Source organism: Salvelinus alpinus, chromosome 4, assembly GCF_045679555.1.
Source record: "Salvelinus alpinus chromosome 4, SLU_Salpinus.1, whole genome shotgun sequence".
NCBI lineage: Eukaryota > Metazoa > Chordata > Actinopteri > Salmoniformes > Salmonidae > Salvelinus > Salvelinus alpinus.
In genome coordinates this window covers 3,083,652-3,108,236 of record NC_092089.1, presented here as the reverse complement: position 1 = coordinate 3,108,236, position 24,585 = coordinate 3,083,652, and the positions used below count along the sequence as shown (strand labels likewise).

At 46.0% G+C, this 24,585-nt stretch overlaps 1 protein-coding gene across 2 annotated transcripts in view; it reads left to right on the top strand.

The window, feature by feature from the left end:
- Positions 1-46: 46 nt before the first annotated feature.
- LOC139572756 (phospholipid-transporting ATPase ID-like) overlaps positions 47-24,585 on the top strand; it is a 110,669-nt gene continuing 86,130 nt past the window's right edge. Inside the window, exons 1-2 of one of the 2 annotated variants that reach the window (XM_071395508.1) lie at positions 47-240; positions 3,830-3,897. In XM_071395508.1, coding sequence (XP_071251609.1) covers positions 3,873-3,897 — 25 coding nt within the window. In that variant the 5' untranslated portion in view covers positions 47-240; positions 3,830-3,872. Of the gene's footprint in view, positions 241-3,829; positions 3,898-9,663; positions 10,025-24,585 lie in introns of those variants that run through there. The other variant, XM_071395507.1, reaches the window with a different exon arrangement.

Genomic DNA, 24,585 nt, shown 5'->3' with positions numbered 1-24,585 from the left:
AAACATCGCCCCTCCTTCCTGTTTCTCTCCCTGGCTGGAGAAAAAAATGCTCTTTCACCTCGCCAGCATGTCTGTGTATCAGCACCGCGCACCCACAGTGCCGGCTGTATCCTCTACCTCCGTGGCCTTACAAACAAGGGCAGGCGTGTCATCAACACTCAAATAGCAGCATGAACCCAGCGAGAGGACTTGGATGTTGTGTTGCTGACAGAAATGTGCACATAGCGTGGACTTGAAAAGGTAGGTTCCATAGCCAGCTATTCGACAAAATGTAGGCTAGCCAGCTAAACAATTTAATGTCAGGTTCTTTGTTTACTTCGCAGAGATTTTGATTGAGCTAATTTAGCTAGCCATTAACAATGCATTATAATTGTTGCCTGCACTTCAAATGTTCTTGCCACACCTGTGTACAAACTTTTACCTGTTTAGGCCCTACTTTTGTTCGATAACTTGTGAATAATTATCGGTACCTTTGTTGAGTTATTGTGCTTTACACTGACTGCAAGTATAAATCTCTTCCTGAATAAACTTTGCATATGCTATAAGGGCTATAGTAACTAGCTAGTCAGATTTATTACCCCTTTACTGTTTTTTGTTATTGATACTGTTAACTACTTGAACTAATAACTATGTTATTACATGCTAATAATTTCACGTTATGTATCTCATTTGGTTATTTAGGCAGTGTTTTTAAAAATATATATTGGGTCAGTAGGTGATTCATGGTAATGCAGGGATTGGTTGCTTTAATATCCTCAAATTCTTATGTCAGTCTCCAGTGAGAGTTGAGTGGAATTCTGAGCAGCAGCTAAGAAAGTTGATTAGATATTCAGCATGTCCCTGGTGTTACCACTCCCCTATCTGCCCTCCTACCTGCCTGCCTCATACTGGCCCTGCTTCCCTGCATCCCTACCTGCCCTTCTACTTCCATTCCTTCCTGCCCTCCTGCCACCCTGCCTGCCTGCCTCATTCCGGTCCTACCTGCCTGCCTCATTCCAGCCCTGCCTGCCTCATTCCGGTCCTACCTGCCCGCCATAAGGGCACTGCAGTCCACAGGGTTATACAAGGAGCCTGAAGGAGACTGGGTTAAGGGAGGGAGGGAAAACGGGAGGGAGGGAGGGCAGGTAGTTTCTTTTCATTTCATATTGTTTAATCTGGCACTCAGCCCAAACCATTCGCTTGTCCTGTTTTGATCTTTAAATATACAGTGGGAGAAAAAGGAGGAAGGTTATGAGTGGAGAGAAGAGAGCAGAAAGAGACAGGGGATTGGTGAAAGAGAGGTAGGTATGGAGGGAATTGGTGAGATGAATGGAGAGGTATAGAAGATGGGGGAGAGAGGAACAGAATGTACACAGAGAGAGAGATAGAGACTGGTGTATGTATCTGAAAGCTGATCTGTCCCACTCAGAGAGCAGTTCTTTCAGTGGACTATTGATTTAGGCCCCACCACCATCTCCCTCAGTCTACCAGCTCTGGAACCCTAGACGTTGCCTGTAGATACAGACCTAGGATCAGTTTACCATCCCCTAATCATGAAGCCAACCATTGGAATCAAAATACAAAAATCATTTAATCCACCCTTTGTTTTCCCACAGTATCAGTACAGAACAGATGGAGGAAATAAGATGAGGAGACCACTTAACAGTATTAAAGCTTTGACACAAAACAGTTCCAAACAACAGTTCTAAACAACAGTTCTAAACAACAGTTCCAAACAACAGTTCCAAACAACAGTTCCAAACAACAGTTCTAAACAACAGTTCTAAACAACAGTTCCAAACAACAGTTCCAAACAACAGTTCTAAACAACAGTTCTAAACAACAGTTCCAAACAACAGTTCCAAACAACAGTTCCAAACAACAGTTCTAAACAACAGTTCCAAACAACAGTTCCAAACAACAGTTCTAAACAACAGTTCTAAACAACAGTTCCAAACAACAGTTCCAAACAACAGTTCCAAACAACAGTTCTAAACAACAGTTCTAAACAACAGTTCCAAACAACAGTTCTAAACAACAGTTCTAAACAACAGTTCTAAACAACAGTTCTAAACAACAGTTCCAAACAACAGTTCCAAACAGCAGTTCCAAACAACAGTTCTAAACAACAGTTCTAAACAACAGTTCCAAACAACAGTTCCAAACAACAGTTCTAAACAACAGTTCCAAACAACAGTTCTAAACAACAGTTCTAAACAATAGTTCCAAACAACAGTTCCAAACAACAGTTCCAAACAACAGTTCTAAACAACAGTTCTAAACAACAGTTCTAAACAACAGTTCCAAACAACAGTTCTAAACAACAGTTCTAAACAACAGTTCTAAACAACAGTTCCAAACAACAGTTCTAAACAACAGTTCTAAACAACAGTTCTAAACCACAGTTCTAAACAACAGTTCCAAATAACAGTTCCAAACAACAGTTCCAAACAACAGTTCTAAACCACAGTTCTAAACAACAGTTCCAAACAACAGTTCCAAACAACAGTTCCAAACAACAGTTCTAAACAACAGTTCTAAACAACAGTTCCAAACAACAGTTCCAAACATGTCTCTATGCATGTGGTGTAACACCAACCACTGTAGGAGACGTACCTGACCTATCAGCCAGAGGGCCAGTGTAACGCCTCACAGACACCTACTGTTAATGCTAAATATCTAAATGGCATTTCCTCATTACCGCAGATGGACAGGTTCTGTTCTCTCCTTCTCTCTCTCTCTCTCTCTCTCTCTCTCTCTCTCTCTCTCTCTCTCTCTCTCTCTCTCTCTCTCGCTCTCTCTCGCTCTCTCTCTCTCTCTCTCTTTCTCTGTGTGTGTGGGTTGTGCATGCATACGTCTGTCTGTGTGTATGGGTTGTGCATACGTCAGTGCGTATGCGTGTATGTGGCTGTTATAGAGGCATGTAATCTCAGTGAATTATGAGTCCTGTTTTACTATAGTCCTGGAGTCTGATGTCAGGGGATAGTGACCTCACGCTGGCTGGCTGACTGGCTGGCTGACTGGCTGGCTGACTGGCTGGCTCTGGCTGGCTGGCTGGCTGGCTCTGGCTGACTGGCTGACTGGCTCTGGCTGGCTGGTTGGCTGGCTGGCTGGCTGGCTGACTGGCTCTGGCTCTCCCTAATGCTTTACCTTACTGACACTTCTTTACCCTTCCTCACAATTTATCCCATTACTTGTGTTCTGGTGTATCGTACCATTAGTTCAGTAAACTAGTAAGAGAGGAAGGGTCTCTTCTGGTTAGTTGAGTTTGTTAGTTTCAGATTCACATACACCTGGTTGATCAGTTGACATGTTTAAAGATCCCCTTTTCTAAACATATCCCCTGTGTCAGTACTCTCTATCAGTATGAGTGTTTCTCTGGCTTGGAGGAGAGATCAGTTCCTCTCTCAGTTTCTCTCAAGGCCTAACCCTGACGTTAACACCTGCAGCTCAGCAGTCACATTTACATGATAGTCATTTAACATGTTCTTATTCAGAGCCACTTAGAACACAAGAGAGTGGAGGGCAAAGCTGCTCAGTTAGGCCCATATAATAAAGTGTCCTTGAGAAATAGTGTCCTTGCATTTCAAAATCAACAAAGTATTCCTTTTTAAACATAAGGACGCTTTCTTTGCATGTAAGTGCATTCAAATAAGAGGTCTGAACAACAGACTTCACATTGTCTGGGTCAAAGTCCTGCCATGTCATTCAGGTCCCTCACTAAGTGTATTACCTCATGTCTGACTCTGAATACCCTGGATGTTGACATTGTTTTTCTTTGTTTTCCTCCTCTTCCTCTCCTCCTCTCCCTCCTCCCTTCTCTCCTTTCCTCCCCCCTCTCCTCCTGTAGACAGTCCCATGGGCCATAGTGGAGGGTCAACAACAGAGTGGAGATGTTCACAGAGAGGCCTCCTCCAGGTCAGTCACCTGTTCCAACCCTTTAATCCCAGCTGCTCTGCTGTAGTTGATGTGGCGTGTTAGCCCACCAAGCTAAAGATGAGGCTCCATGAGTCTTCATCCTGCTAGAGTAGCTCAGCAAACCACCTCAGCAACACTTCACTCTCCTTTGACCTCGTCCTCTCCACAACAACCCCAACCTACTGAGCTAAAGCCAAGAGACATGAGAGAGTCAGTCAGGGTTGCTTATCACTCACGTGTAGTTATTGTAGTATCTGATGATAATTTCCTTTAAAGGATCAATCTTTAATTGAAACAATATCGAAGCTGCACCCAGCCTCTGTTTTGGTAAAAAGCCAGGGGTTGCGTTAATGCAGAATACTTTTGCGTTTTTTATGCGTTTTTCACGCATACAACAAAGATAAAACGGATAAGAAATATCTTGTTGCGTTTTGAAGACACAGATATAAAATGCTTCTTATTGTCATTTGTGCTCAGCATCAGACTCAGGAGAACTCACAAACAGGCGTTCTATCAGCAGACAACTCTGACTGATATGTAGTAACTTTTCTCTGCTACTTGTCCACTGGGAGGAGAACTCACAAACAGGCTTTCTATCAGCAGACAACTCTGACTGATATGTAGTAACTTTTCTCTGCTACTTGTCCACTGGGAGGAGAACTCACAAACAGGCTTTCTATCAGCAGACAACTCTGACTGATATGTAGTAACTTTTCTCTGCTACTTGTCCACTGGGAGGAGAACTCACAAACAGGCGTTCTATCAGCAGACAACTCTGACTGATATGTAGTAACTTTTCTCTGCTACTTGTCCACTGGGAGGAGAACTCACAAACAGGCTTTCTATCAGCAGACAACTCTGACTGATATGTAGTAACTTTTCTCTGCTACTTGTCCACTGGGAGGAGAACTCACAAACAGGCTTTCTATCAGCAGACAACTCTGACTGATATGTAGTAACTTTTCTCTGCTACTTGTCCACTGGGAGGAGAACTCACAAACAGGCTTTCTATCAGCAGACAACTCTGACTGATATGTAGTAACTTTTCTCTGCTACTTGTCCACTGGGAGGAGAACTCACAAACAGGCTTTCTATCAGCAGACAACTCTGACTGATATGTAGTAACTTTTCTCTGCTACTTGTCCACTGGGAGGAGAACTCACAAACAGGCTTTCTATCAGCAGACAGCTCTGACTGATATGTAGTAACTTTTCTCTCCTACTTGTCCACTGGGAGGAGAACTCACAAACAGGCTTTCTATCAGCAGACAGCTCTGACTGATATGTAGTAACTTTTCTCTGCTACTTGTCCACTGGGAGGAGAACTCACAAACAGGCGTTCTATCAGCAGACAACTCTGACTGATATGTAGTAACTTTTCTCTGCTACTTGTCCACTGGGAGGAGAACTCACAAACAGGCTTTCTATCAGCAGACAACTCTGACTGATATGTAGTAACTTTTCTCTGCTACTTGTCCACTGGGAGGAGAACTCACAAACAGGCGTTCTATCAGCAGACAACTCTGACTGATATGTAGTAACTTTTCTCTGCTACTTGTCCACTGGGAGGAGAACTCACAAACAGGCGTTCTATCAGCAGACAACTCTGACTGATATGTAGTAACTTTTCTCTGCTACTTGTCCACTGGGAGGAGAACTCACAAACAGGCTTTCTATCAGCAGACAGCTCTGACTGATATGTAGTAACTTTTCTCTCCTACTTGTCCACTGGGAGGAGAACTCACAAACAGGCTTTCTATCAGCAGACAACTCTGACTGATATGTAGTAACTTTTCTCTGCTACTTGTCCACTGGGAGGAGAACTCACAAACAGGCTTTCTATCAGCAGACAACTCTGACTGATATGTAGTAACTTTTCTCTGCTACTTGTCCACTGGGAGGAGAACTCACAAACAGGCTTTCTATCAGCAGACAGCTCTGACTGATATGTAGTAACTTTTCTCTGCTACTTGTCCACTGGGAGGAGAACTCACAAACAGGCTTTCTATCAGCAGACAGCTCTGACTGATATGTAGTAACTTTTCTCTGCTACTTGTCCACTGGGAGGAGAACTCACAAACAGGCGTTCTATCAGCAGACAACTCTGACTGATATGTAGTAACTTTTCTCTGCTACTTGTCCACTGGGAGGAGAACTCACAAACAGGCTTTCTATCAGCAGACAACTCTGACTGATATGTAGTAACTTTTCTCTGCTACTTGTCCACTGGGAGGAGAACTCACAAACAGGCGTTCTATCAGCAGACAACTCTGACTGATATGTAGTAACTTTTCTCTGCTACTTGTCCACTGGGAGGAGAACTCACAAACAGGCTTTCTATCAGCAGACAGCTCTGACTGATATGTAGTAACTTTTCTCTGCTACTTGTCCACTGGGAGGAGAACTCACAAACAGGCTTTCTATCAGCAGACAGCTCTGACTGATATGTAGTAACTTTTCTCTGCTACTTGTCCACTGGGAGGAGAACTCACAAACAGGCGTTCTATCAGCAGACAACTCTGACTGATATGTAGTAACTTTTCTCTGCTACTTGTCCACTGGGAGGAGAACTCACAAACAGGCTTTCTATCAGCAGACAGCTCTGACTGATATGTAGTAACTTTTCTCTGCTACTTGTCCACTGGGAGGAGAACTCACAAACAGGCTTTCTATCAGCAGACAACTCTGACTGATATGTAGTAACGTTTCTCTGCTACTTGTCCACTGGGAGGAGAACTCACAAACAGGCTTTCTATCAGCAGACAGCTCTGACTGATATGTAGTAACTTTTCTCTCCTACTTGTCCACTGGGAGGAGAACTCACAAACAGGCTTTCTATCAGCAGACAACTCTGACTGATATGTAGTAACTTTTCTCTGCTACTTGTCCACTGGGAGGAGAACTCACAAACAGGCTTTCTATCAGCAGACAGCTCTGACTGATATGTAGTAACTTTTCTCTGCTACTTGTCCACTGGGAGGAGAACTCACAAACAGGCTTTCTATCAGCAGACAACTCTGACTGATATGTAGTAACGTTTCTCTGCTACTTGTCCACTGGGAGGAGAACTCACAAACAGGCTTTCTATCAGCAGACAACTCTGACTGATATGTAGTAACGTTTCTCTGCTACTTGTCTCGTTGTAGCCTAGTTTCTCCTGTAAAATGAGGAACTTCAATCAAAACATTAGGACATGTAGCAGGCTACATTCTTTCTATGATAAACACTGTTCCTAGGTCGTCTTTGAAAATAAGATGTTGTCCTTAACTGGCTTGCCTAGTTAAATAAAGGTAAAATAAAACGAAAATGAAAATGTGTAATACGATGGCCATGCATCGTTTTGGCAAAAATGACGTTGCTTTTTCATTGTAAGCTCATTTACTTGTGTGACTGCTTGCCAAATAGCATTGCACTTCTGTTGTCTGATGAAAGGGAAGCTATTTTCTGCTGAACGTGTTGTACTAATGTATTTTCTGTGAATGAAAACTATAGTTGCATGTACCTGATCACTCTATTGAGGCAGAAAAACACTGTTGACTTTCCATTTAAAATGCAGGTAATATGGTTTAAAACAGATTTTTTGATGGTCTGTGTTTTGAAAATTGATGGATGGGCCTTGAGAAATGTAACCACTCTCAAATTCATAGACAGAGGTATGGATGCAAGGACTGACCATCCATGATATCAAAATTATAGGTGTGTTTGTTTACATGTATATTGTTAACAAACATTGGGATAAAACAAACTTATATGCTGTGTTTTGATGGGGTACGACAGTTGAACTAAGCTCATGAGGCATATGATTCATTTGTCAGACCAAAAATGGATGTAGCAACTCCACATGTTGTTGTGGTCTCTGAGAAACAGACTACACTTCCTGGACAGTGTAGCAACTCCACATGTTGTTGTGGTCTCTGAGAAACAGACTACACTTCCTGGACAGTGTAGCAACTCCACATGTTGTTGTGGTCTCTGAGAAACAGACTACACTTCCTGGACAGTGTAGCAACTCCACATGTTGTTGTGGTCTCTGAGAAACAGACTACACTTCCTGGACAGTGTAGCAACTCCACATGTTGTTGTGGTCTCTGAGAAACAGACTACACTTCCTGGACAGTGTAGCAACTCCACATGTTGTTGTGGTCTCTGAGAAACAGACTACACTTCCTGGACAGTGTAGCAACTCCACATGTTGTTGTGGTCTCTGAGAAACAGACTACACTTCCTGGACAGTGTAGCAACTCCACATGTTGTTGTGGTCTCTGAGAAACAGACTACACTTCCTGGACAGTGTAGCAACTCCACATGTTGTTGTGGTCTCTGAGAAACAGACTGCACTTCCTGGACAGTGTAGCAACTCCACATGTTGTTGTGGTCTCTGAGAAACAGACTACACTTCCTGGACAGTGTAGCAACTCCACATGTTGTTGTGGTCTCTGAGAAACAGACTACACTTCCTGGACAGTGTAGCAACTCCACATGTTGTTGTGGTCTCTGAGAAACAGACTACACTTCCTGGACAGTGTAGCAACTCCACATGTTGTTGTGGTCTCTGAGAAACAGACTACACTTCCTGGACAGTGTAGCAACTCCACATGTTGTTGTGGTCTCTGAGAAACAGACTACACTTCCTGGACAGTGTAGCAACTCCACATGTTGTTGTGGTCTCTGAGAAACAGACTGCACTTCCTGGACAGTGTAGCAAGTACTGGAGAGGCTGTATTCAGAACAGTAGGTCAGAGAAGTAGACAGTAAGTACTGGAGAGGCTGTTACTGGAATTACATGCCCAAGCCAAGGTCATCTGCCCAATGTGTGTGTTTACTTTATGACACAGTTCAACAGCGAGGGAATGTTAAAAGCCTTTTTATGGATCTATGGCAGCACGTGTGTGTGTGTGTGTGTGTGTGTGTGTGTGAGTGTGTGTCTATAAATCAGAGAGAAGTGTGTGTTTAGCAGTCTGGATGTGTCCTCTAATGCCACGAGACTCCCCTCACACTGCACGTGCCCAGAACTCTTCATCCCCGCTGCAGTGTCTCCTCTCCCTTCCCATTCCTTACCAACACTCAGGCAACTGGGCTGCTGTGAGAGTCACCTTGGCTCCATATGCCAGCACAGCTGCATCTCTCTCCTCATGGCTAGATCCAAGATGGCACCCAGTTTCTCCCTGCAGTGACCTGCTTCTCTCACACCCCTGCAGAGGCAGTTGCCCTGACAACGTCAACGACAGCCTGCTATTGGTTCAAACACTCTGCAAACGGACAGCCTTGGTGATTATGTAATGCAGAGACAGCTTCTCTGTGTTATTGTGAGGAGGACAATGTTTATGTAATTGGTGCCAGGGAAGGCACGTCCAAGGAATTGATTAGGCTACCCAATAATGCAGTAGCACGTTGATGATGTACTGCATCCATTTCCCCATATCATCATATGAATCACTTTATTACAGTGTTGTGTAATGTTATTTAACATGACTAAAGTTAATCAGCGGAATCAGAGTCGTGTAGCCTAAAGGTTCTATCGCATAACATTCTGATGCCCCCTACATTCAAACAATTGGTCTTTAGCCTGTTGAAAAGAAATACAACGTTCCATCATTAGACTTGGCGACAGGCTCCGATGAAGATGATGCTACTTCAGGTTCCTGTCATTTACAGTGCAGTAACGGCACCGTCAGCATCTCATTCATAGTGACATGAAGGCATCGCTTACAGCATCACAGAGAGAGTGGAGCTCAGCACAGCATCACAGCCAATGACCTCAGCGGTTCTGCAGCAGAGAGAGAGAGAGAGGTGAGAGAGAGAGCGGGTGAGAGGGGGAGGGGGAGAGAAGCGGTAATGGTATGAGACGCTCCTAATCTATAACCGGAGACGCAGACGGGACAGGACTGGACCGAGAGTGTTCGGTGCAGCTCCCGGAGCATCTGTCTGTCTCTGCGCAAGATGCTCAGCAGAACCGGGGGAAACCGATCGACCAATTAACTCCGTTAGAGGGCCTGTTATGTTAAGGAAGAGAGTCAGAATGACTATCCCCAAAGATATTCCTGAAAAGTGGTTCCCCATCATTCTTCCACTGCAACAGAAGAAACAACAAGGACTAGATGCTGCTAAAACCAAGAAGAAGTGGACAGGTACTTCTGTCTGTCACTGTCACGTCAGTCATCTGTTTTATATGCAGTGTGTGCGTGTTTGTTCATTGGATGGGGAAATGTGCTGTAGCTTCCATCTGTACGATTTATTGTGTTCTGTCTGATGACAGACAGGAGCTCCTTGCTGTGTGAATAAACCATTCTACATCTCATCTGTTTGTGTCAGTATTCAGTCCCTCTCATCTCATGATTACTCACATCTCTGCAGTGTCCCCCATCTCCATCATTGTGTGTGTGTGTTTCTCTCTGTGTGTGTGTGTTTATGTGTATGTGTGTGTGTGTGTCTCTGTGTGTGTCTCTGTGTGTGTGTGTGTGTGTGTGTGTGTGTGTGTGTGTGTGTGTGTGTGTGTGTGTGTGTGTGTGTGTGTGTGTGTGTGTACGACACCAAATTGTTCTTCTTCTTATTATTATTACCTCAGCCACTTTCTCCAAAACCAGCACCACTGTCCTACTGCCTCTCAGTCACCAGTCCACTCCTCTGTCTAACCTTGTATGGATACAGTTCATAGCACACATACGCTTCACTGACTCTCAGTCCCTGTCATTTCACGTGTGACCAGTCACTGTCAGCCAACACTCTAGCTCTCAACGCTGTCAGTGGCTGACACACACACACACACACACACACACACACACACACACACACACACACACACACACACACACACACACACACACACACACACACACACACACACACACACACACACTTTATTGCACACTTGTTTTCTGTGTACATACATTTTATTAAGTCATACACCTTACCACCAAGCCCACTTTGGAGAATTTTGTAGAAAAGCCCTTCGTGCCAAATAGAATCAAATGCTTTTTTAAAGTCAATAAAGCAAGCAAAGATTTTGCCCTCTTTTTTTTGGTGGACGTCTCTCTCTCTCTCTCTCTCTCTCTCACCTCTCTCTCTCTCTCTCTCTCTCTGTCTCTCTCTCTCTCTCTCTCTCTCTCTCTCTCTCTCTCTCTCTCTCTCTCTACCTCTCTCTCTCTCTCTCTCTCTCTCTCTCTCTCTCTCTCTCTCTCTCTCTCTCTCTCTCTCTCTCTCTCTCTCTCTCTCTCTCTCTCTCTCTCTGTGTCCTCATTACGTACCCTTCCTGCTCTGCTTCAGTAGTATCTGGTTGTACAGTATTTATCAATTACCTAGACTTCTGTACAGAGCATGTTAGTCACTGGATGGAGCGACAGTTCTGTCATGTATTGGTCCATCTGGTTCTCTTGAGATGTACAAAGTAAACAATGGGACAGTATCAGACAGACCGTCCTCAGGGTTCAGTTAGGAAACATCTACAAGACCAGGCAGCAGAATACAATCCACTAGATAGCACTTTGAATGTGTGTGTAGATATAATTGTGCATGTGTGTTGGTGTGTGTGAATGTGTGTGTATATATAATTGTGCATCTGTGTTGGTGTATGTGAATGTGTGTGTAGATATAATTGTGCATGTGTGTTGGTGTGTGTGAATGTGTGTGTATATATAATTGTGCATGTGTGTTGGTGTGTGTGAATGTGTGTGTATATATAATTGTGCATGTGTGTTGGTGTATGTGAATGTGTGTGTATATATAATTGTGCATAAGGGGTGTTGGTGTGTGTGAATGTGTGTGGCCACGGGGTGAGTCTAAGAACTGGTGAGTCAGGAATTTGTGGCTGGTGCCGTCATGTCTAGAGAAAGAGAGAGAAAGGGGAGAAGGGGACAAGAGGGAGAGAGAAGCAGAGAGAAAGGGGAGAAGGGGACAAGAGGGAGAGAGAGAGAGAAGCAGAGAGAAAGGGGAGAAGGGGACAAGAGGGAGAGAGAGAGAGAAGCAGAGAGAAAGGGGAGAAGGGGACAAGAGGGAGAGAGACAGAGAAGCAGAGAGAAAGGGGAGAAGGGGACTAGAGGGAGAGAGTGAGAGAGAAGCAGAGAGAGAAGCAGAGAGAGCTCCCCTGTGGATCTGCCTTTCTCATGGTAACAGATCCATGCATCATGCCTCCACTCACACACACCTCTCAACAGGATGATAGTGGCTTGTACAATCCTCCAGGCCTTGCTGTTATGATCTATGATAAGTCTAACCTAGTTCCTATGCTGTAGATGTCCCTGTGTCCCAGTAAAGAGGTTTAAAGGCTGGATAATGGGCTGCTGTATTGTCCTGCTGCGTAGCTCTGAGAGGCACTGTGGCTGGAGGCTGGAGGGTTCTGCTGCATAGCTCTGAGAGGCACTGTAGCTGGAGGCTGGAGGGTTCTGCTGTGTAGCTCTGAGAGGCACTGTGGCTGGAGGGTTCTGCTGTGTAGCTCTGAGAGGCACTGTGGCTGGAGGCTGGAGGGTTCTGCTGCGTAGCTCTGAGAGGCACTGTAGCTGGAGGCTGGAGGGTTCTGCTGTGTAGCTCTGAGAGGCACTGTGGCTGGAGGGTTCTGCTGTGTAGCTCTGAGAGGCACTGTAGCTGGAGGCTGGAGGGTTCTGCTGTGTAGCTCTGAGAGGCACTGTGGCTGGAGGCTGGAGGGTTCTGCTGCGTAGCTCTGAGAGGCACTGTGGCTGGAGGCTGGAGGGTTCTGCTGCGTAGCTCTGAGAGGCACTGTGGCTGGAGGCTGGAGGGTTCTGCTGCGTAGCTCTGAGAGGCACTGTGGCTGGAGGCTGGAGGGTTCTGCTGTGTAGCTCTGAGAGGCACTGTGGCTGGAGGCTGGAGGGTTCTGCTGCGTAGCTCTGAGAGGCACTGTAGCTGGAGGGTTCTGCTGTGTAGCTCTGAGAGGCACTGTAGCTGGAGGCTGGAGGGTTCTGCTGCGTAGCTCTGAGAGGCACTGTGGCTGGAGGCTGGAGGGTTCTGCTGTGTAGCTCTGAGAGGCACTGTGGCTGGAGGCTGGAGGGTTCTGCTGCGTAGCTCTGAGAGGCACTGTGGCTGGAGGCTGGAGGGTTCTGCTGTGTAGCTCTGAGAGGCACTGTGGCTGGAGGGTTCTGCTGTGTAGCTCTGAGAGGCACTGTGGCTGGAGGCTGGAGGCTGGAGGGTTCTGCTGCGTAGCTCTGAGAGGCACTGTAGCTGGAGGCTGGAGGGTTCTGCTGTGTAGCTCTGAGAGGCACTGTGGCTGGAGGGTTCTGCTGCGTAGCTCTGAGAGGCACTGTAGCTGGAGGCTGGAGGGTTCTGCTGTGTAGCTCTGAGAGGCACTGTGGCTGGAGGGTTCTGCTGTGTAGCTCTGAGAGGCACTGTGGCTGGAGGCTGGAGGCTGGAGGGTTCTGCTGCGTAGCTCTGAGAGGCACTGTAGCTGGAGGCTGGAGGGTTCTGCTGTGTAGCTCTGAGAGGCACTGTGGCTGGAGGGTTCTGCTGTGTAGCTCTGAGAGGCACTGTGGCTGGAGGCTGGAGGGTTCTGCTGTGTAGCTCTGAGAGGCACTGTAGCTGGAGGCTGGAGGGTTCTGCTGCGTAGCTCTGAGAGGCACTGTGGCTGGAGGGTTCTGCTGTGTAGCTCTGAGAGGCACTGTAGCTGGAGGCTGGAGGGTTCTGCTGCGTAGCTCTGAGAGGCACTGTGGCTGGAGGCTGGAGGGTTCTGCTGTGTAGCTCTGAGAGGCACTGTGGCTGGAGGCTGGAGGGTTCTGCTGCATGAGGCTGCCGGTCTCTTGAGGCTGTCAGGCAGGTAGCTGTATAAATGCTTAATGGGCCTGGCTAAAGACACACAATGGGTTGGATCGGGACAGGCTTGGCTTGGCCGGCTTTGACTGTGGCAAAATGGGTTTGGAAGAAAAGCTGTGGTTGGCTGGTCTGTATATCTCTATCTACCTGCCTGCCAGCTGGCAAATGGCTGTTATGTGACCAACCTACCTGCCTGCCAGCGGGCAAATGGCTGTTATGTGACCAACCTACCTGCCTGCCAGCTGGCAAATGGCTGTTATGTGACCAACCTACCTGCCTGCCAGCGTTCATGGGGCTGTTATGTGACCAACCTACCTGCCTACAAGTGGGCATGGGGCTGTTATGTGACCAACCTACCTGCCTGCCCACCTACCTGCCTGCCCCTGGGCATGGGGCTGTTATGTGACCAACCTACCTGCCTGCCCCTGGGCATGGGGCTGTTATGTGACCAACCTACCTGCCTGCCCCTGGGCATGGGGCTGTTATGTGACCAACCTACCTGCCTGCCCCTGGGCATGGGGCTGTTATGTGACCAACCTACCTGCCTGCCCCTGGGCATGGGGCTGTTATGTGACCAACCTACCTGCCTGCCCCTGGGCATGGGGCTGTTATGTGACCAACCTACCTGCCTGCCCCTGGGCATGGGGCTGTTATGTGACCAACCTACCTGCCTACAAGTGGGCATGGGGCTGTTATGTGACCAACCTACCTGCCTGCCCCTGGGCATGGGGCTGTTATGTGACCAACCTACCTGCCTACAAGTGGGCATGGGGCTGTTATGTGACCAACCTACCTGCCTGCCCCTGGGCATGGGGCTGTTATGTGACCAACCTACCTGCCTGCCAGCGGGCATGGGGCTGTTATGTGACCAACCTACCTGCCTGCAAGCGGGCATGGGGCTGTTATGTGACCAACCTACCTGTGTGCCAGCTGGCATGGGGCTGTTATGTGACCAACCTACCTGTGTGCCAGCTGGCATGGGGCTGTTATGTGACCAACCTACCTGTGTGCCAGCTGGCATGGGGCTGTTTTGTGACCAACCTACCTGCCTGCCCCTGGGCATGGGGCTGTTTTGTGACCAACCTACCTGCCTGCCCCTGGGCATGGGGCTGTTTTGTGACCAACCTACCTGCCTGCCCCTGGGCATGGGGCTGTTTTGTGACCAACCTACCTACCTGCCTGCCCACCTACCTGCCTGCCCCTGGGCATGGGGCTGTTTTGTGACCAACCTACCTGCCTGCCCCTGGGCATGGGGCTGTTTTGTGACCAACCTACCTGCCTGCCCCTGGGCATGGGGCTGTTTTGTGACCAACCTACCTGCCTGCCCCTGGGCATGGGGCTGTTTTGTGACCAACCTACCTGCCTGCCCCTGGGCATGGGGCTGTTATGTGACCAACCTACCTGCCTGCCCCTGGGCATGGGGCTGTTTTGTGACCAACCTACCTGCCTGCCCACCTACCTGCCTGCCCCTGGGCATGGGGCTGTTATGTGACCAACCTACCTGCCTGCCCCTGGGCATGGGGCTGTTTTGTGACCAACCTACCTGCCTGCCCCTGGGCATGGGGCTGTTTTGTGACCAACCTACCTGCCTGCCCCTGGGCATGGGGCTGTTTTGTGACCAACCTACCTGCCTGCCCCTGGGCATGGGGCTGTTTTGTGACCAACCTACCTGCCTGCCCCTGGGCATGGGGCTGTTTTGTGACCAACCTACCTGCCTGCCCCTGGGCATGGGGCTGTTTTGTGACCAACCTACCTGCCTGCCCCTGGGCATGGGGCTGTTTTGTGACCAACCTACCTGCCTGCCCCTGGGCATGGGGCTGTTTTGTGACCAACCTACCTGCCTGCCCCTGGGCATGGGGCTGTTTTGTGACCTACCTACCTGCCTGCCCCTGGGCATGGGGCTGTTATGTGACCAACCTACCTGCCTGCCCCTGGGCATGGGGCTGTTTTGTGACCAACCTACCTGCCTGCGGGCTCCAGCCTTTCTCGCTCTCTCTCTCTCTCTCTCTCTCTCTCTCTCTCTCTCTCTCTCTCTCTCTCTCTCTCTCTCTCTCTCTCTCTCTCTGTCTCTCTCTCTCTCTCTCTCTCTCTCAATTCAATTCAATTCGCTTTATTGGCATGACGTAACAATGTACATATTGCCAAAGCTATTTTGGATATTTACAATATAATAATAAATAAAAATGAGAATCAAAATTGTCAACGGGACAACAGTAACAACAATAACCAAGTGTCAAAATAACCATACATTTAACAATAAGAATAAGCATACAGTAGAGTACATGTGCAGGTTGATTGGTCTGTCAGACACCGTCCCTCAACTTATGGCAGGCAGCAATGTAGTGCGCTGCCAACCCACAGCTCTCTGCGTCCTCCCCCAACAGGACGGGTAGCCTATCCTCATCAGAGAGGTGAAACCCTTGAATAAGAATAAGAACCCTTGAAAATGACACTCTAATTGTTTTATACTTTTGACATTTTGTCAGGAAATGCAGCTCTGTCTCAGGTTCTTGTGCAGTGGTTGCATAGCCTTTCCTCTACAGGGAGCCAGGTTTTCCTGTGTCTACCCTTCTCAATGGCAAGGCTGTGCTCACTGAGCCTGTACTTTGTCAAGGTTTTTCTAAGGTTTTGATCAGTAACCATGGTCAAATATTTAGCCACGGTGTACTGTCGATTTAGGGCCAGATAGCACTGCATTTTGCTTTGTGTTTCCCAATAAGCAATGCAGTTTTGTTTTGACTGTGTTGTAATTTGGTTTATTCTGATTGATTGGATGTTCTGGTCCTGAGGCTTCAGTGTGTTAGTAGAACAGGTTTGTGAACTCAGCCCCAGGACCAGCTGGATGAGGGGACTCTTTTCTTTGCTCAGCTCTTGGCATTGCAGGGCTTGGTAGTGATATGAGAGGGGGTCACTGTATTTTAGATGTTTCCAAAACTGAATTGCTCTTTTTTGAGTTTTTATTATTAGTGGATATTGGCCTAATTCTGCCCTGCATGCATTGTTTGTAGTTTTCCTCTGGACATGTAGGAGAATCTTACAGAACTCTGCATGCAGGGTTTCAATGGGGTGTTTGTCCCATTTGATGAAATCTTGTTTTGCAAGTGGACCCCACACGTCGCTGCCATAAAGTGCAATTGGTTCAATGACATATTCAATCAGTTTTAGCCAAATTTTAATAGGTATTTCAATTTGAATTTGCTTTTTAATGGCGTAGAATGCCCTGCGTGCTTTCTCTCTCAGTTCATTCACTGCCTCATTAAGGTGTCCAGTTGAGCTTATTTTTAAACCTAAGTAATTGTAGTGTGTACAGTACTCTATATATTTTGTACCAATTTAGAAGTTTGGTCTAATTCCCTGAGATCTGGATCTTCTCTGGAAAATCATTATTTGAGTATTTTTGGGGTTTACTGCCAGGGCTCAGGTCTGGCAGTACTGCTCTAGCAGGTCCAGGCTCTGCTGTGGGGGTTTACTGCCAGGGCTCAGGTCTGGCAGTACTGCTCTAGCAGGTCCAGGCTCTGCTGTGGGGGTTTACTGCCAGGGCTCAGGTCTGGCAGTACTGCTCTAGCAGGTCCAGGCTCTGCTGTGGGGGTTTACTGCCAGGGCTCAGGTCTGGCAGTACTGCTCTAGCAGGTCCAGGCTCTGCTGTGGGGGTTTACTGCCAGGGCTCAGGTCTGGCAGTACTGCTCTAGCAGGTCCAGGCTCTGCTGTGGGGGTTTACTGCCAGGGCTCAGGTCTGGCAGTACTGCTCTAGCAGGTCCAGGCTCTGCTGTGGGGGTTTACTGCCAGGGCTCAGGTCTGGCAGTACTGCTCTAGCAGGTCCAGGCTCTGCTGTGGGGGTTTACTGCCAGGGCCCAGGTCTGGCAGTACTGCTCTAGCAGGTCCAGGCTCTGCTGTGGGGGTTTACTGCCAGGGCTCAGGTCTGGCAGTACTGCTCTAGCAGGTCCAGGCTCTGCTGTAGGCCATGTGCTGTGGGTGACAGCAGGCATAGGTCATCTGCGAAGAGTAGGCATTTAACCTCTGAATTATGGAGACTAACACCAGGGGCTGAGGATTTTTCTAGAATAGTGGCGAATTCGTTGATGTAAATATTGAAGAGTGCAGGACTCAGATTGCAACAATGACGAAGGCCCCGCCCCTGGTTAAAGAATTATGTTATTTTCTTGCCAATTTTAATGCTGCACGTATTGCCAGTATACATTGATTTAATTATGTCATATGTTTTACCCCCTACACCACTTTCAATAACTTTGTAGAACAGTCCTGTATGCCAAATAGAATCAAATGCTTTTTGGAAGTCGATAAAGCGAACGTATATTTTGGTGGACATGTTTATCTATCAGGGTGTGTAGGGTGTAAATATGATCAGTTGTGCGATGTTTTGGTATAAATCCAAGTTGGCTTTTACTCAAGACGTTGTGCTTATTAGGGAAGTTTAGAACTCGTACATTTATAATACTACAGAAAACCTTCCCCAGGTTACTGTTCACACAAATGCCTCTGTAATTGTTAGGGTCAAATTTGTCTCCATTCTTAAAGATCGGGGTTGTGATTCCAGATGAGATTCCAGATGTCAGGGAAATAACCTACACTCAGGATCAAATTAAACACTTTTAATATAGCCAATTTAAATTTTGCACTAGTAAGTTTGAGCATCTCATTTAGGATGCCATCAGGTCCGCATGCCTTTTTAAATTTGAGAGCCTGAAGTTTCTTATAGAGCTCCTGGTCAGTAATTGGGGAGTCCAGTGGATTTTGATTGTCCTTTATAGCTTTTTCTAATCCATTCAACTTATCATGAATTTGGCGTTGTTCTGCGTTTGTGTCAATTTGAACGGTGTTGTAGAGTGTTTTAAAATGGGTTGTCCATATGTCACCATATTGTATATCTAATTCCTCTTCTTTAGATTTTTTTCGTTTTTTCCAATTTTCCCAGAAGTTGTTTGTGTTTATGGACTCCTCAATTAGCGTCAGCTGCTTTCTGTTGTACTGTGCTTTTTTGGTTCTGAGTGTACGTTTATAGAGTTTTAAAGTCTCACAATAATGAAGGCGTAATTCACCATTATTTGGGTCTCTGTGCTTTTGGTTGGATAGTGTTCTAAGTTTTTCCTTGTGATTTTACAATCTGCATCAAACCAGTTGTCATCTGTGATCTTTTTTATATATTTTTTTATAAATTTCAATTGTGCTTCTTTTACCGTTTGCCTGAATATATAGTTGATGTTTTGTACTGCTAGATTGATGCCTTCTTTACTGTGAGTGAATGTGGTATCCAGAAAGTTATCTAAGAGTGTTTGGATATTTTGGTTACAGGTTGCTTTCTGGTATTCTTCTGTGCTATTTTGGGCCCATCTGTATGAATGTCTGATGTTGTACAGCTTGCTGGGCTGTGAATGTGTGGTTGTTTCCATGTCTGGTCTTTTGAGGAACAACGTAATTTGGCTGTGATCAGACAGAGGTGTTAGTGGCTTGACAGTGAATGAGCTGAGAGAGAAAGGGTCAATGTCTGTGATCATATAGTCTACTGTGCTGTGGCCAAGAGGTGAGCAGTAGGTGAATCTCACCAAAGAGTCCCCCGTAACCTACCATTGACAAAGTACAGACCCAGGCTTCTACAGAGCTGCAAAAGATCCCTTCCATTTTTGTTGACGGTGCTGTCACTGTTGTTTCTATGGGATTAAGGCAGTTAGAAACAGTATGGCCTGTAATAAAGCTGTCTCCTCGTGTGCTCGTTAGATCAGGTAGTGTTCCTGTGCGCGCATTTGTGTCCCCTGTCTCTCTCTCTCTCTCTCTCTCTCTCTCTCTCTCTCTCTCTCTCTCTCTCTCTCTCTCTCTCTCTCTCTCTCGCTTTCCCTTTCTCTATCTCTCGCTTTCCCTTTCTCTCTCTCTCTCTCTTTCGTTCTCTCTCTCTTTAGTTCTCTCTCTCTCTGTCGCTTTCCCTTTCTCTCTCTTTCGTTCTCTCTCTCTCTCCTCTCTCTCTCTCTCTCATTGCAGATATTATGAACAGTTCAAGCCCTTAGCTGGTGAATGTTAGGGGAAGCTTGCTGGAGCCCTTAGCTGGTGAATGTTAGGGGAAGCTTGCTGCAGCCCTTAGCTGGTGAATGTTAGCTGAAGCTTGCTGCAGCCCTTAGCTGGTGAATGTTAGGGGAAGCTTGCTGCAGCCCTTAGCTGGTGAATGTTAGCTGAAGCTTGCTGCAGCCCTTAGCTGGTGAATGTTAGGGGAAGCTTGCTGCAGCCCTTAGTTGGTGAATGTTAGGGGAAGCTTGCTGCAGCCCTTAGCTGGTGAATGTTAGCTGAAGCTTGCTGCAGCCCTTAGCTGGTGAATGTTAGGGGAAGCTTGCTGCAGCCCTTAGTTGGTGAATGTTAGGGGAAGCTTGCTGCAGCCCTTAGCTGGTGAATGTTAGCTGAAGCTTGCTGCAGCCCTTAGCTGGTGAATGTTAGCTGAAGCTTGCTGCAGCCCTTAGCTGGTGAATGTTAGCTGAAGCTTGCTGCAGCCCTTAGCTGGTGAATGTTAGCTGAAGCTTGCTGCAGCCCTTAGCTGGTGAATGTTAGGGGAAGCTTGCTGCAGCCCTTAGTTGGTGCTTGCTGCCCTCACCCTAACATGCCCTAAAACCTGGAACAGTCGTCTAACTGACTGTAACACCCTCCTCTTAACACTCACAGATCTGACAGTATGAGAGTTGACACATTGTGAAGTGGTATAGCAGCCTACAGCTCTTATTCGATCTATAAATATGTAGGATCTTGATTTGATCACCCTGTTGCAGGAAATGCAAACTTGTAGTGTATTCAAGGTTTTAAAAGGCTTCTAAAGTTTGTTATTTCCACTGAAATATGTCAGACTTTATTTACCCTAAAGAAAAATGTATCAACCCCTAATTATAATCCACATAATAAATCACACTTCCTGTTGCTGCAGCATTATTTTCCTGCTGTGAGAAACTGGCCAAATTAAGATCCTATCTCTCACACTGACTACCAGCAGTGTTGTGGTACAGCTCAAACTTCAAGCCTGGTGTGTGCTTCTGAGCAGGTGTGTGCATGTTATGGACACAACTGTTTATATAGGGCCTAGGTTAATGTCTTATGGTACATCAACTGTTTATATAGGGCCTAGGTTAATATCTTCTTATTGTACATCAACTGTTTATATAGGGCCTAGGTTAATGTCTTCTTATGGTACATCAACTGTTTATATAGGGCCTAGGTTAATGTCTTCTTATGGTACATCAACTGTTTATATAGGGCCTAGGTTAATGTCTTCTTATGGTACATCAACTGTTTATATAGGGCCTAGGTTAATGTCTTATGGTACATCAACTGTTTATATAGGGCCTAGGTTAATATCTTCTTATTGTACATCAACTGTTTATATAGGGCCTAGGTTAATGTCTTCTTATGGTACATCAACTGTTTATATAGGGCCTAGGTTAATGTCTTCTTATGGTACATCAACTGTTTATATAGGGCCTAGGTTAATGTCTTCTTATGGTACAGCAACTGTTTATATAGGGCCTAGGTTAATGTCTTCTTATGGTACAGCAACTGTTTATATAGGGCCTAGGTTAATGTCTTCTTATGGTACAGCAACTGTTTATATAGGGCCTAGGTTAATATCTTCTTATGGTACATCAACTGTTTATATAGGGCCTAGGTTAATGTCTTCTTATGGTACATCAACTGTTTATATAGGGCCTAGGTTAATATCTTATGGTACATCAACTGTTTATATAGGGCCTAGGTTAATATCTTATGGTACATCAACTGTTTATATAGGGCCTAGGTTAATGTCTTATTATGGTACATCAACTGTTTATATAGGGCCTAGGTTAATGTCTTCTTATGGTACAGCAACTGTTTATATAGGGCCTAGGTTAATATCTTCTTATGGTACATCAACTGTTTATATAGGGCCTAGGTTAATGTCTTCTTATGGTACATCAACTGTTTATATAGGGCCTAGGTTAATGTCTTATGGTACATCAACTGTTTATATAGGGCCTAGGTTAATATCTTCTTATGGTACATCAACTGTTTATATAGGGCCTAGGTTAATGTCTTCTTATGGTACATCAACTGTTTATATAGGGCCTAGGTTAATATCTTATGGTACATCAACTGTTTATATAGGGCCTAGGTTAATGTCTTATTATGGTACATCAACTGTTTATATAGGGCCTAGGTTAATGTCTTCTTATGGTACAGCAACTGTTTATATAGGGCCTAGGTTAATATCTTCTTATGGTCCATCAACTGTTTATATAGGGCCTAGGTTAATGTCTTCTTATGGTACATCAACTGTTTATATAGGGCCTAGGTTAATATCTTATGGTACATCAACTGTTTATATAGGGCCTAGGTTAATGTCTTCTTATGGTACATCAACTGTTTATATAGGGCCTAGGTTAATGTCTTATGGTACATCAACTGTTTATATAGGGCCTAGGTTAATGTCTTCTTATGGTACATCAACTGTTTATATAGGGCCTAGGTTAATGTCTTCTTATGGTACATCAACTGTTTATATAGGGCCTAGGTTAATGTCTTCTTATGGTACATCAACTGTTTATATAGGGCCTAGGTTAATGTCTTATGGTACATCAACTGTTTATATAGGGCCTAGGTTAATGTCTTCTTATGGTACATCAACTGTTTATATAGGGCCTAGGTTAATGTCTTCTTATGGTACATCAACTGTTTATATAGGGCCTAGGTTAATGTCTTATGGTACATCAACTGTTTATATAGGGCCTAGGTTAATGTCTTCTTATGGTACATCAACTGTTTATATAGGGCCTAGGTTAATGTCTTATGGTACATCAACTGTTTATATAGGGCCTAGGTTAATGTCTTCTTATGGTACAGCAACTGTTTATATAGGGCCTAGGTTAATGTCTTCTTATGGTACATCTCTGCTCCAGCATGTTGTGTATTACTGTAATATGTGTATTGTGTCTACAGTATAATGTATGTGAACTGGATGTGTATGTGTGAATAAACTATGTTAGTGAGTGTGAGGGCTGTGTGTTTTGGTAGGTCAGACTGGGCTGTGTGTTTTGGTAGGTCAGACTGGGCTGTGTGTTTTGTTAGGTCAGACTGGGCTGTGTGTTTTGTTAGGTAAGACTGGGCTGTGTGTTTTGGTAGGTCAGATGGGGCTGTGTGTTTTGGTAGGTCTTACATGGCTGTGTGTTTTGGTAGTTCAGACAGGGCTGTGTGTTTTGGTAGGTCAGATGGGGCTGTGTATTTTGTTAGGTCAGACAGGACTGTGTGTTTTGGTAGGTCAGATGGGGCTGTGTATTTTGGTAGGTCAGATGGGGCTGTGTGTTTTGGTAGGTCAGATGGGGCTGTGTGTTTTGGTGGGTCAGATGGGGCTGTGTGTTTTGGTAGGTCTGATGGGACTGTGTGTTTTGGTAGGTCAGACAGGACTGTGTGTTTTGGTAGGTCAGATGGGGCTGTGTGTTTTGGTAGGTCAGACGGGACTGTGTGTTTTGGTATGTCAGACAGGACTGTGTGTTTTGGTAGGTAAGATGGGGCTGTGTGTTTTGGTAGGTCAGACATGGCTGTGTGTTTTGGTAGGTCAGATGGGGCTGTGTATTTTGTTAGGTTAGACAGGACTGTGTGTTTTGGTAGGTCAGATGGGGCTGTGTGTTTCGGTAGGTCAGATGGGACTGTGTGTTTTGGTATGTCAGATGGGGCTGTGTGTTTTGGTAGGTCAGACAGGACTGTGTGTTTTGGTAGTTCAGACAGGGCTGTGTATTTTGTTAGGTCAGACAGGACTGTGTGTTTTGGTAGATCAGATGGGACTGTGTGTTTTGGTAGATCAGACAGGACAGTGTGTTTTGGTAGGTCAGACAGGGCTGTGTGTTTTGGTAGGTCAGACAGGGCTGTGTGTTTTGGTAGGTCAGACCGGGCTGTGTGTTTTGGTTGGTCAGATGGGGCTGTGTGTTTTGGTAGGTCAGACAGGACTGTGTGTTTTGGTAGGTCAGATGGGGCTGTGTGTTTCGGTAGGTCAGATGGGACTGTGTGTTTTGGTAGGTCAGACAGGGCTGTGTGTTTTGGTGGGTCAGATGGGGCTGTGTGTTTTGGTAGGTCAGACAGGACTGTGTGTTTTGGTAGGTCAGATGGGGCTGTGTGTTATGGTAGTTCAGACAGGGCTGTGTATTTTGTTAGGTTAGACAGGACTGTGTGTTTTGGTAGGTCAGATGGGGCTATGTGTTTCGGTAGGTCAGATGGGACTGTGTGTTTTGGTAGGTCAGACAGGACTGTGTGTTTTGGTGGGTCAGATGGGGCTGTGTGTTTTGGTAGGTCAGACAGGACTGTGTGTTTTGGTAGGTCAGATGGGGCTGTGTGTTTTGGTAGATCAGATGGGGCTGTGTGTTTTGGTAGGTCAGTCGTGGCTGTATGTTTTGGTAGTTCAGACAGGGCTGTGTATTTTGTTAGGTCATGCAGGACTGTGTGTTTTGGTAGGTCAGATGGGGCTGTGTGTTTTGGTAGGTCTTACATGGCTGTGTTTTATGGTAGTTCAGACAGGGCTGTGTATTTTGTTAGGTCATGCAGGACTGTGTGTTTTGGTAGGTCAGTCGTGGCTGTGTGTTTTGGTAGGTCTTACATGGCTGTATGTTTTGGTAGTTCAGACAGGGCTGTGTATTTTGTTAGGTCAGACAGGACTGTGTGTTTTGGTAGGTCAGATGGGGCTGTGTGTTTCGGTAGGTCAGATGGGACTGTGTGTTTTGGTATGTCAGATGGGGCTGTGTGTTTTGGTAGGTCAGACAGGACTGTGTGTTTTGGTAGTTCAGACAGGGCTGTGTATTTTGTTAGGTCAGACAGGACTGTGTGTTTTGGTAGGTCAGATGGGGCTGTGTGTTTTGGTAGGTCTTACATGGCTGTGTGTTTTGGTAGTTCAGACAGGGCTGTGTGTTTTGTTAGGTCAGACTGGGCT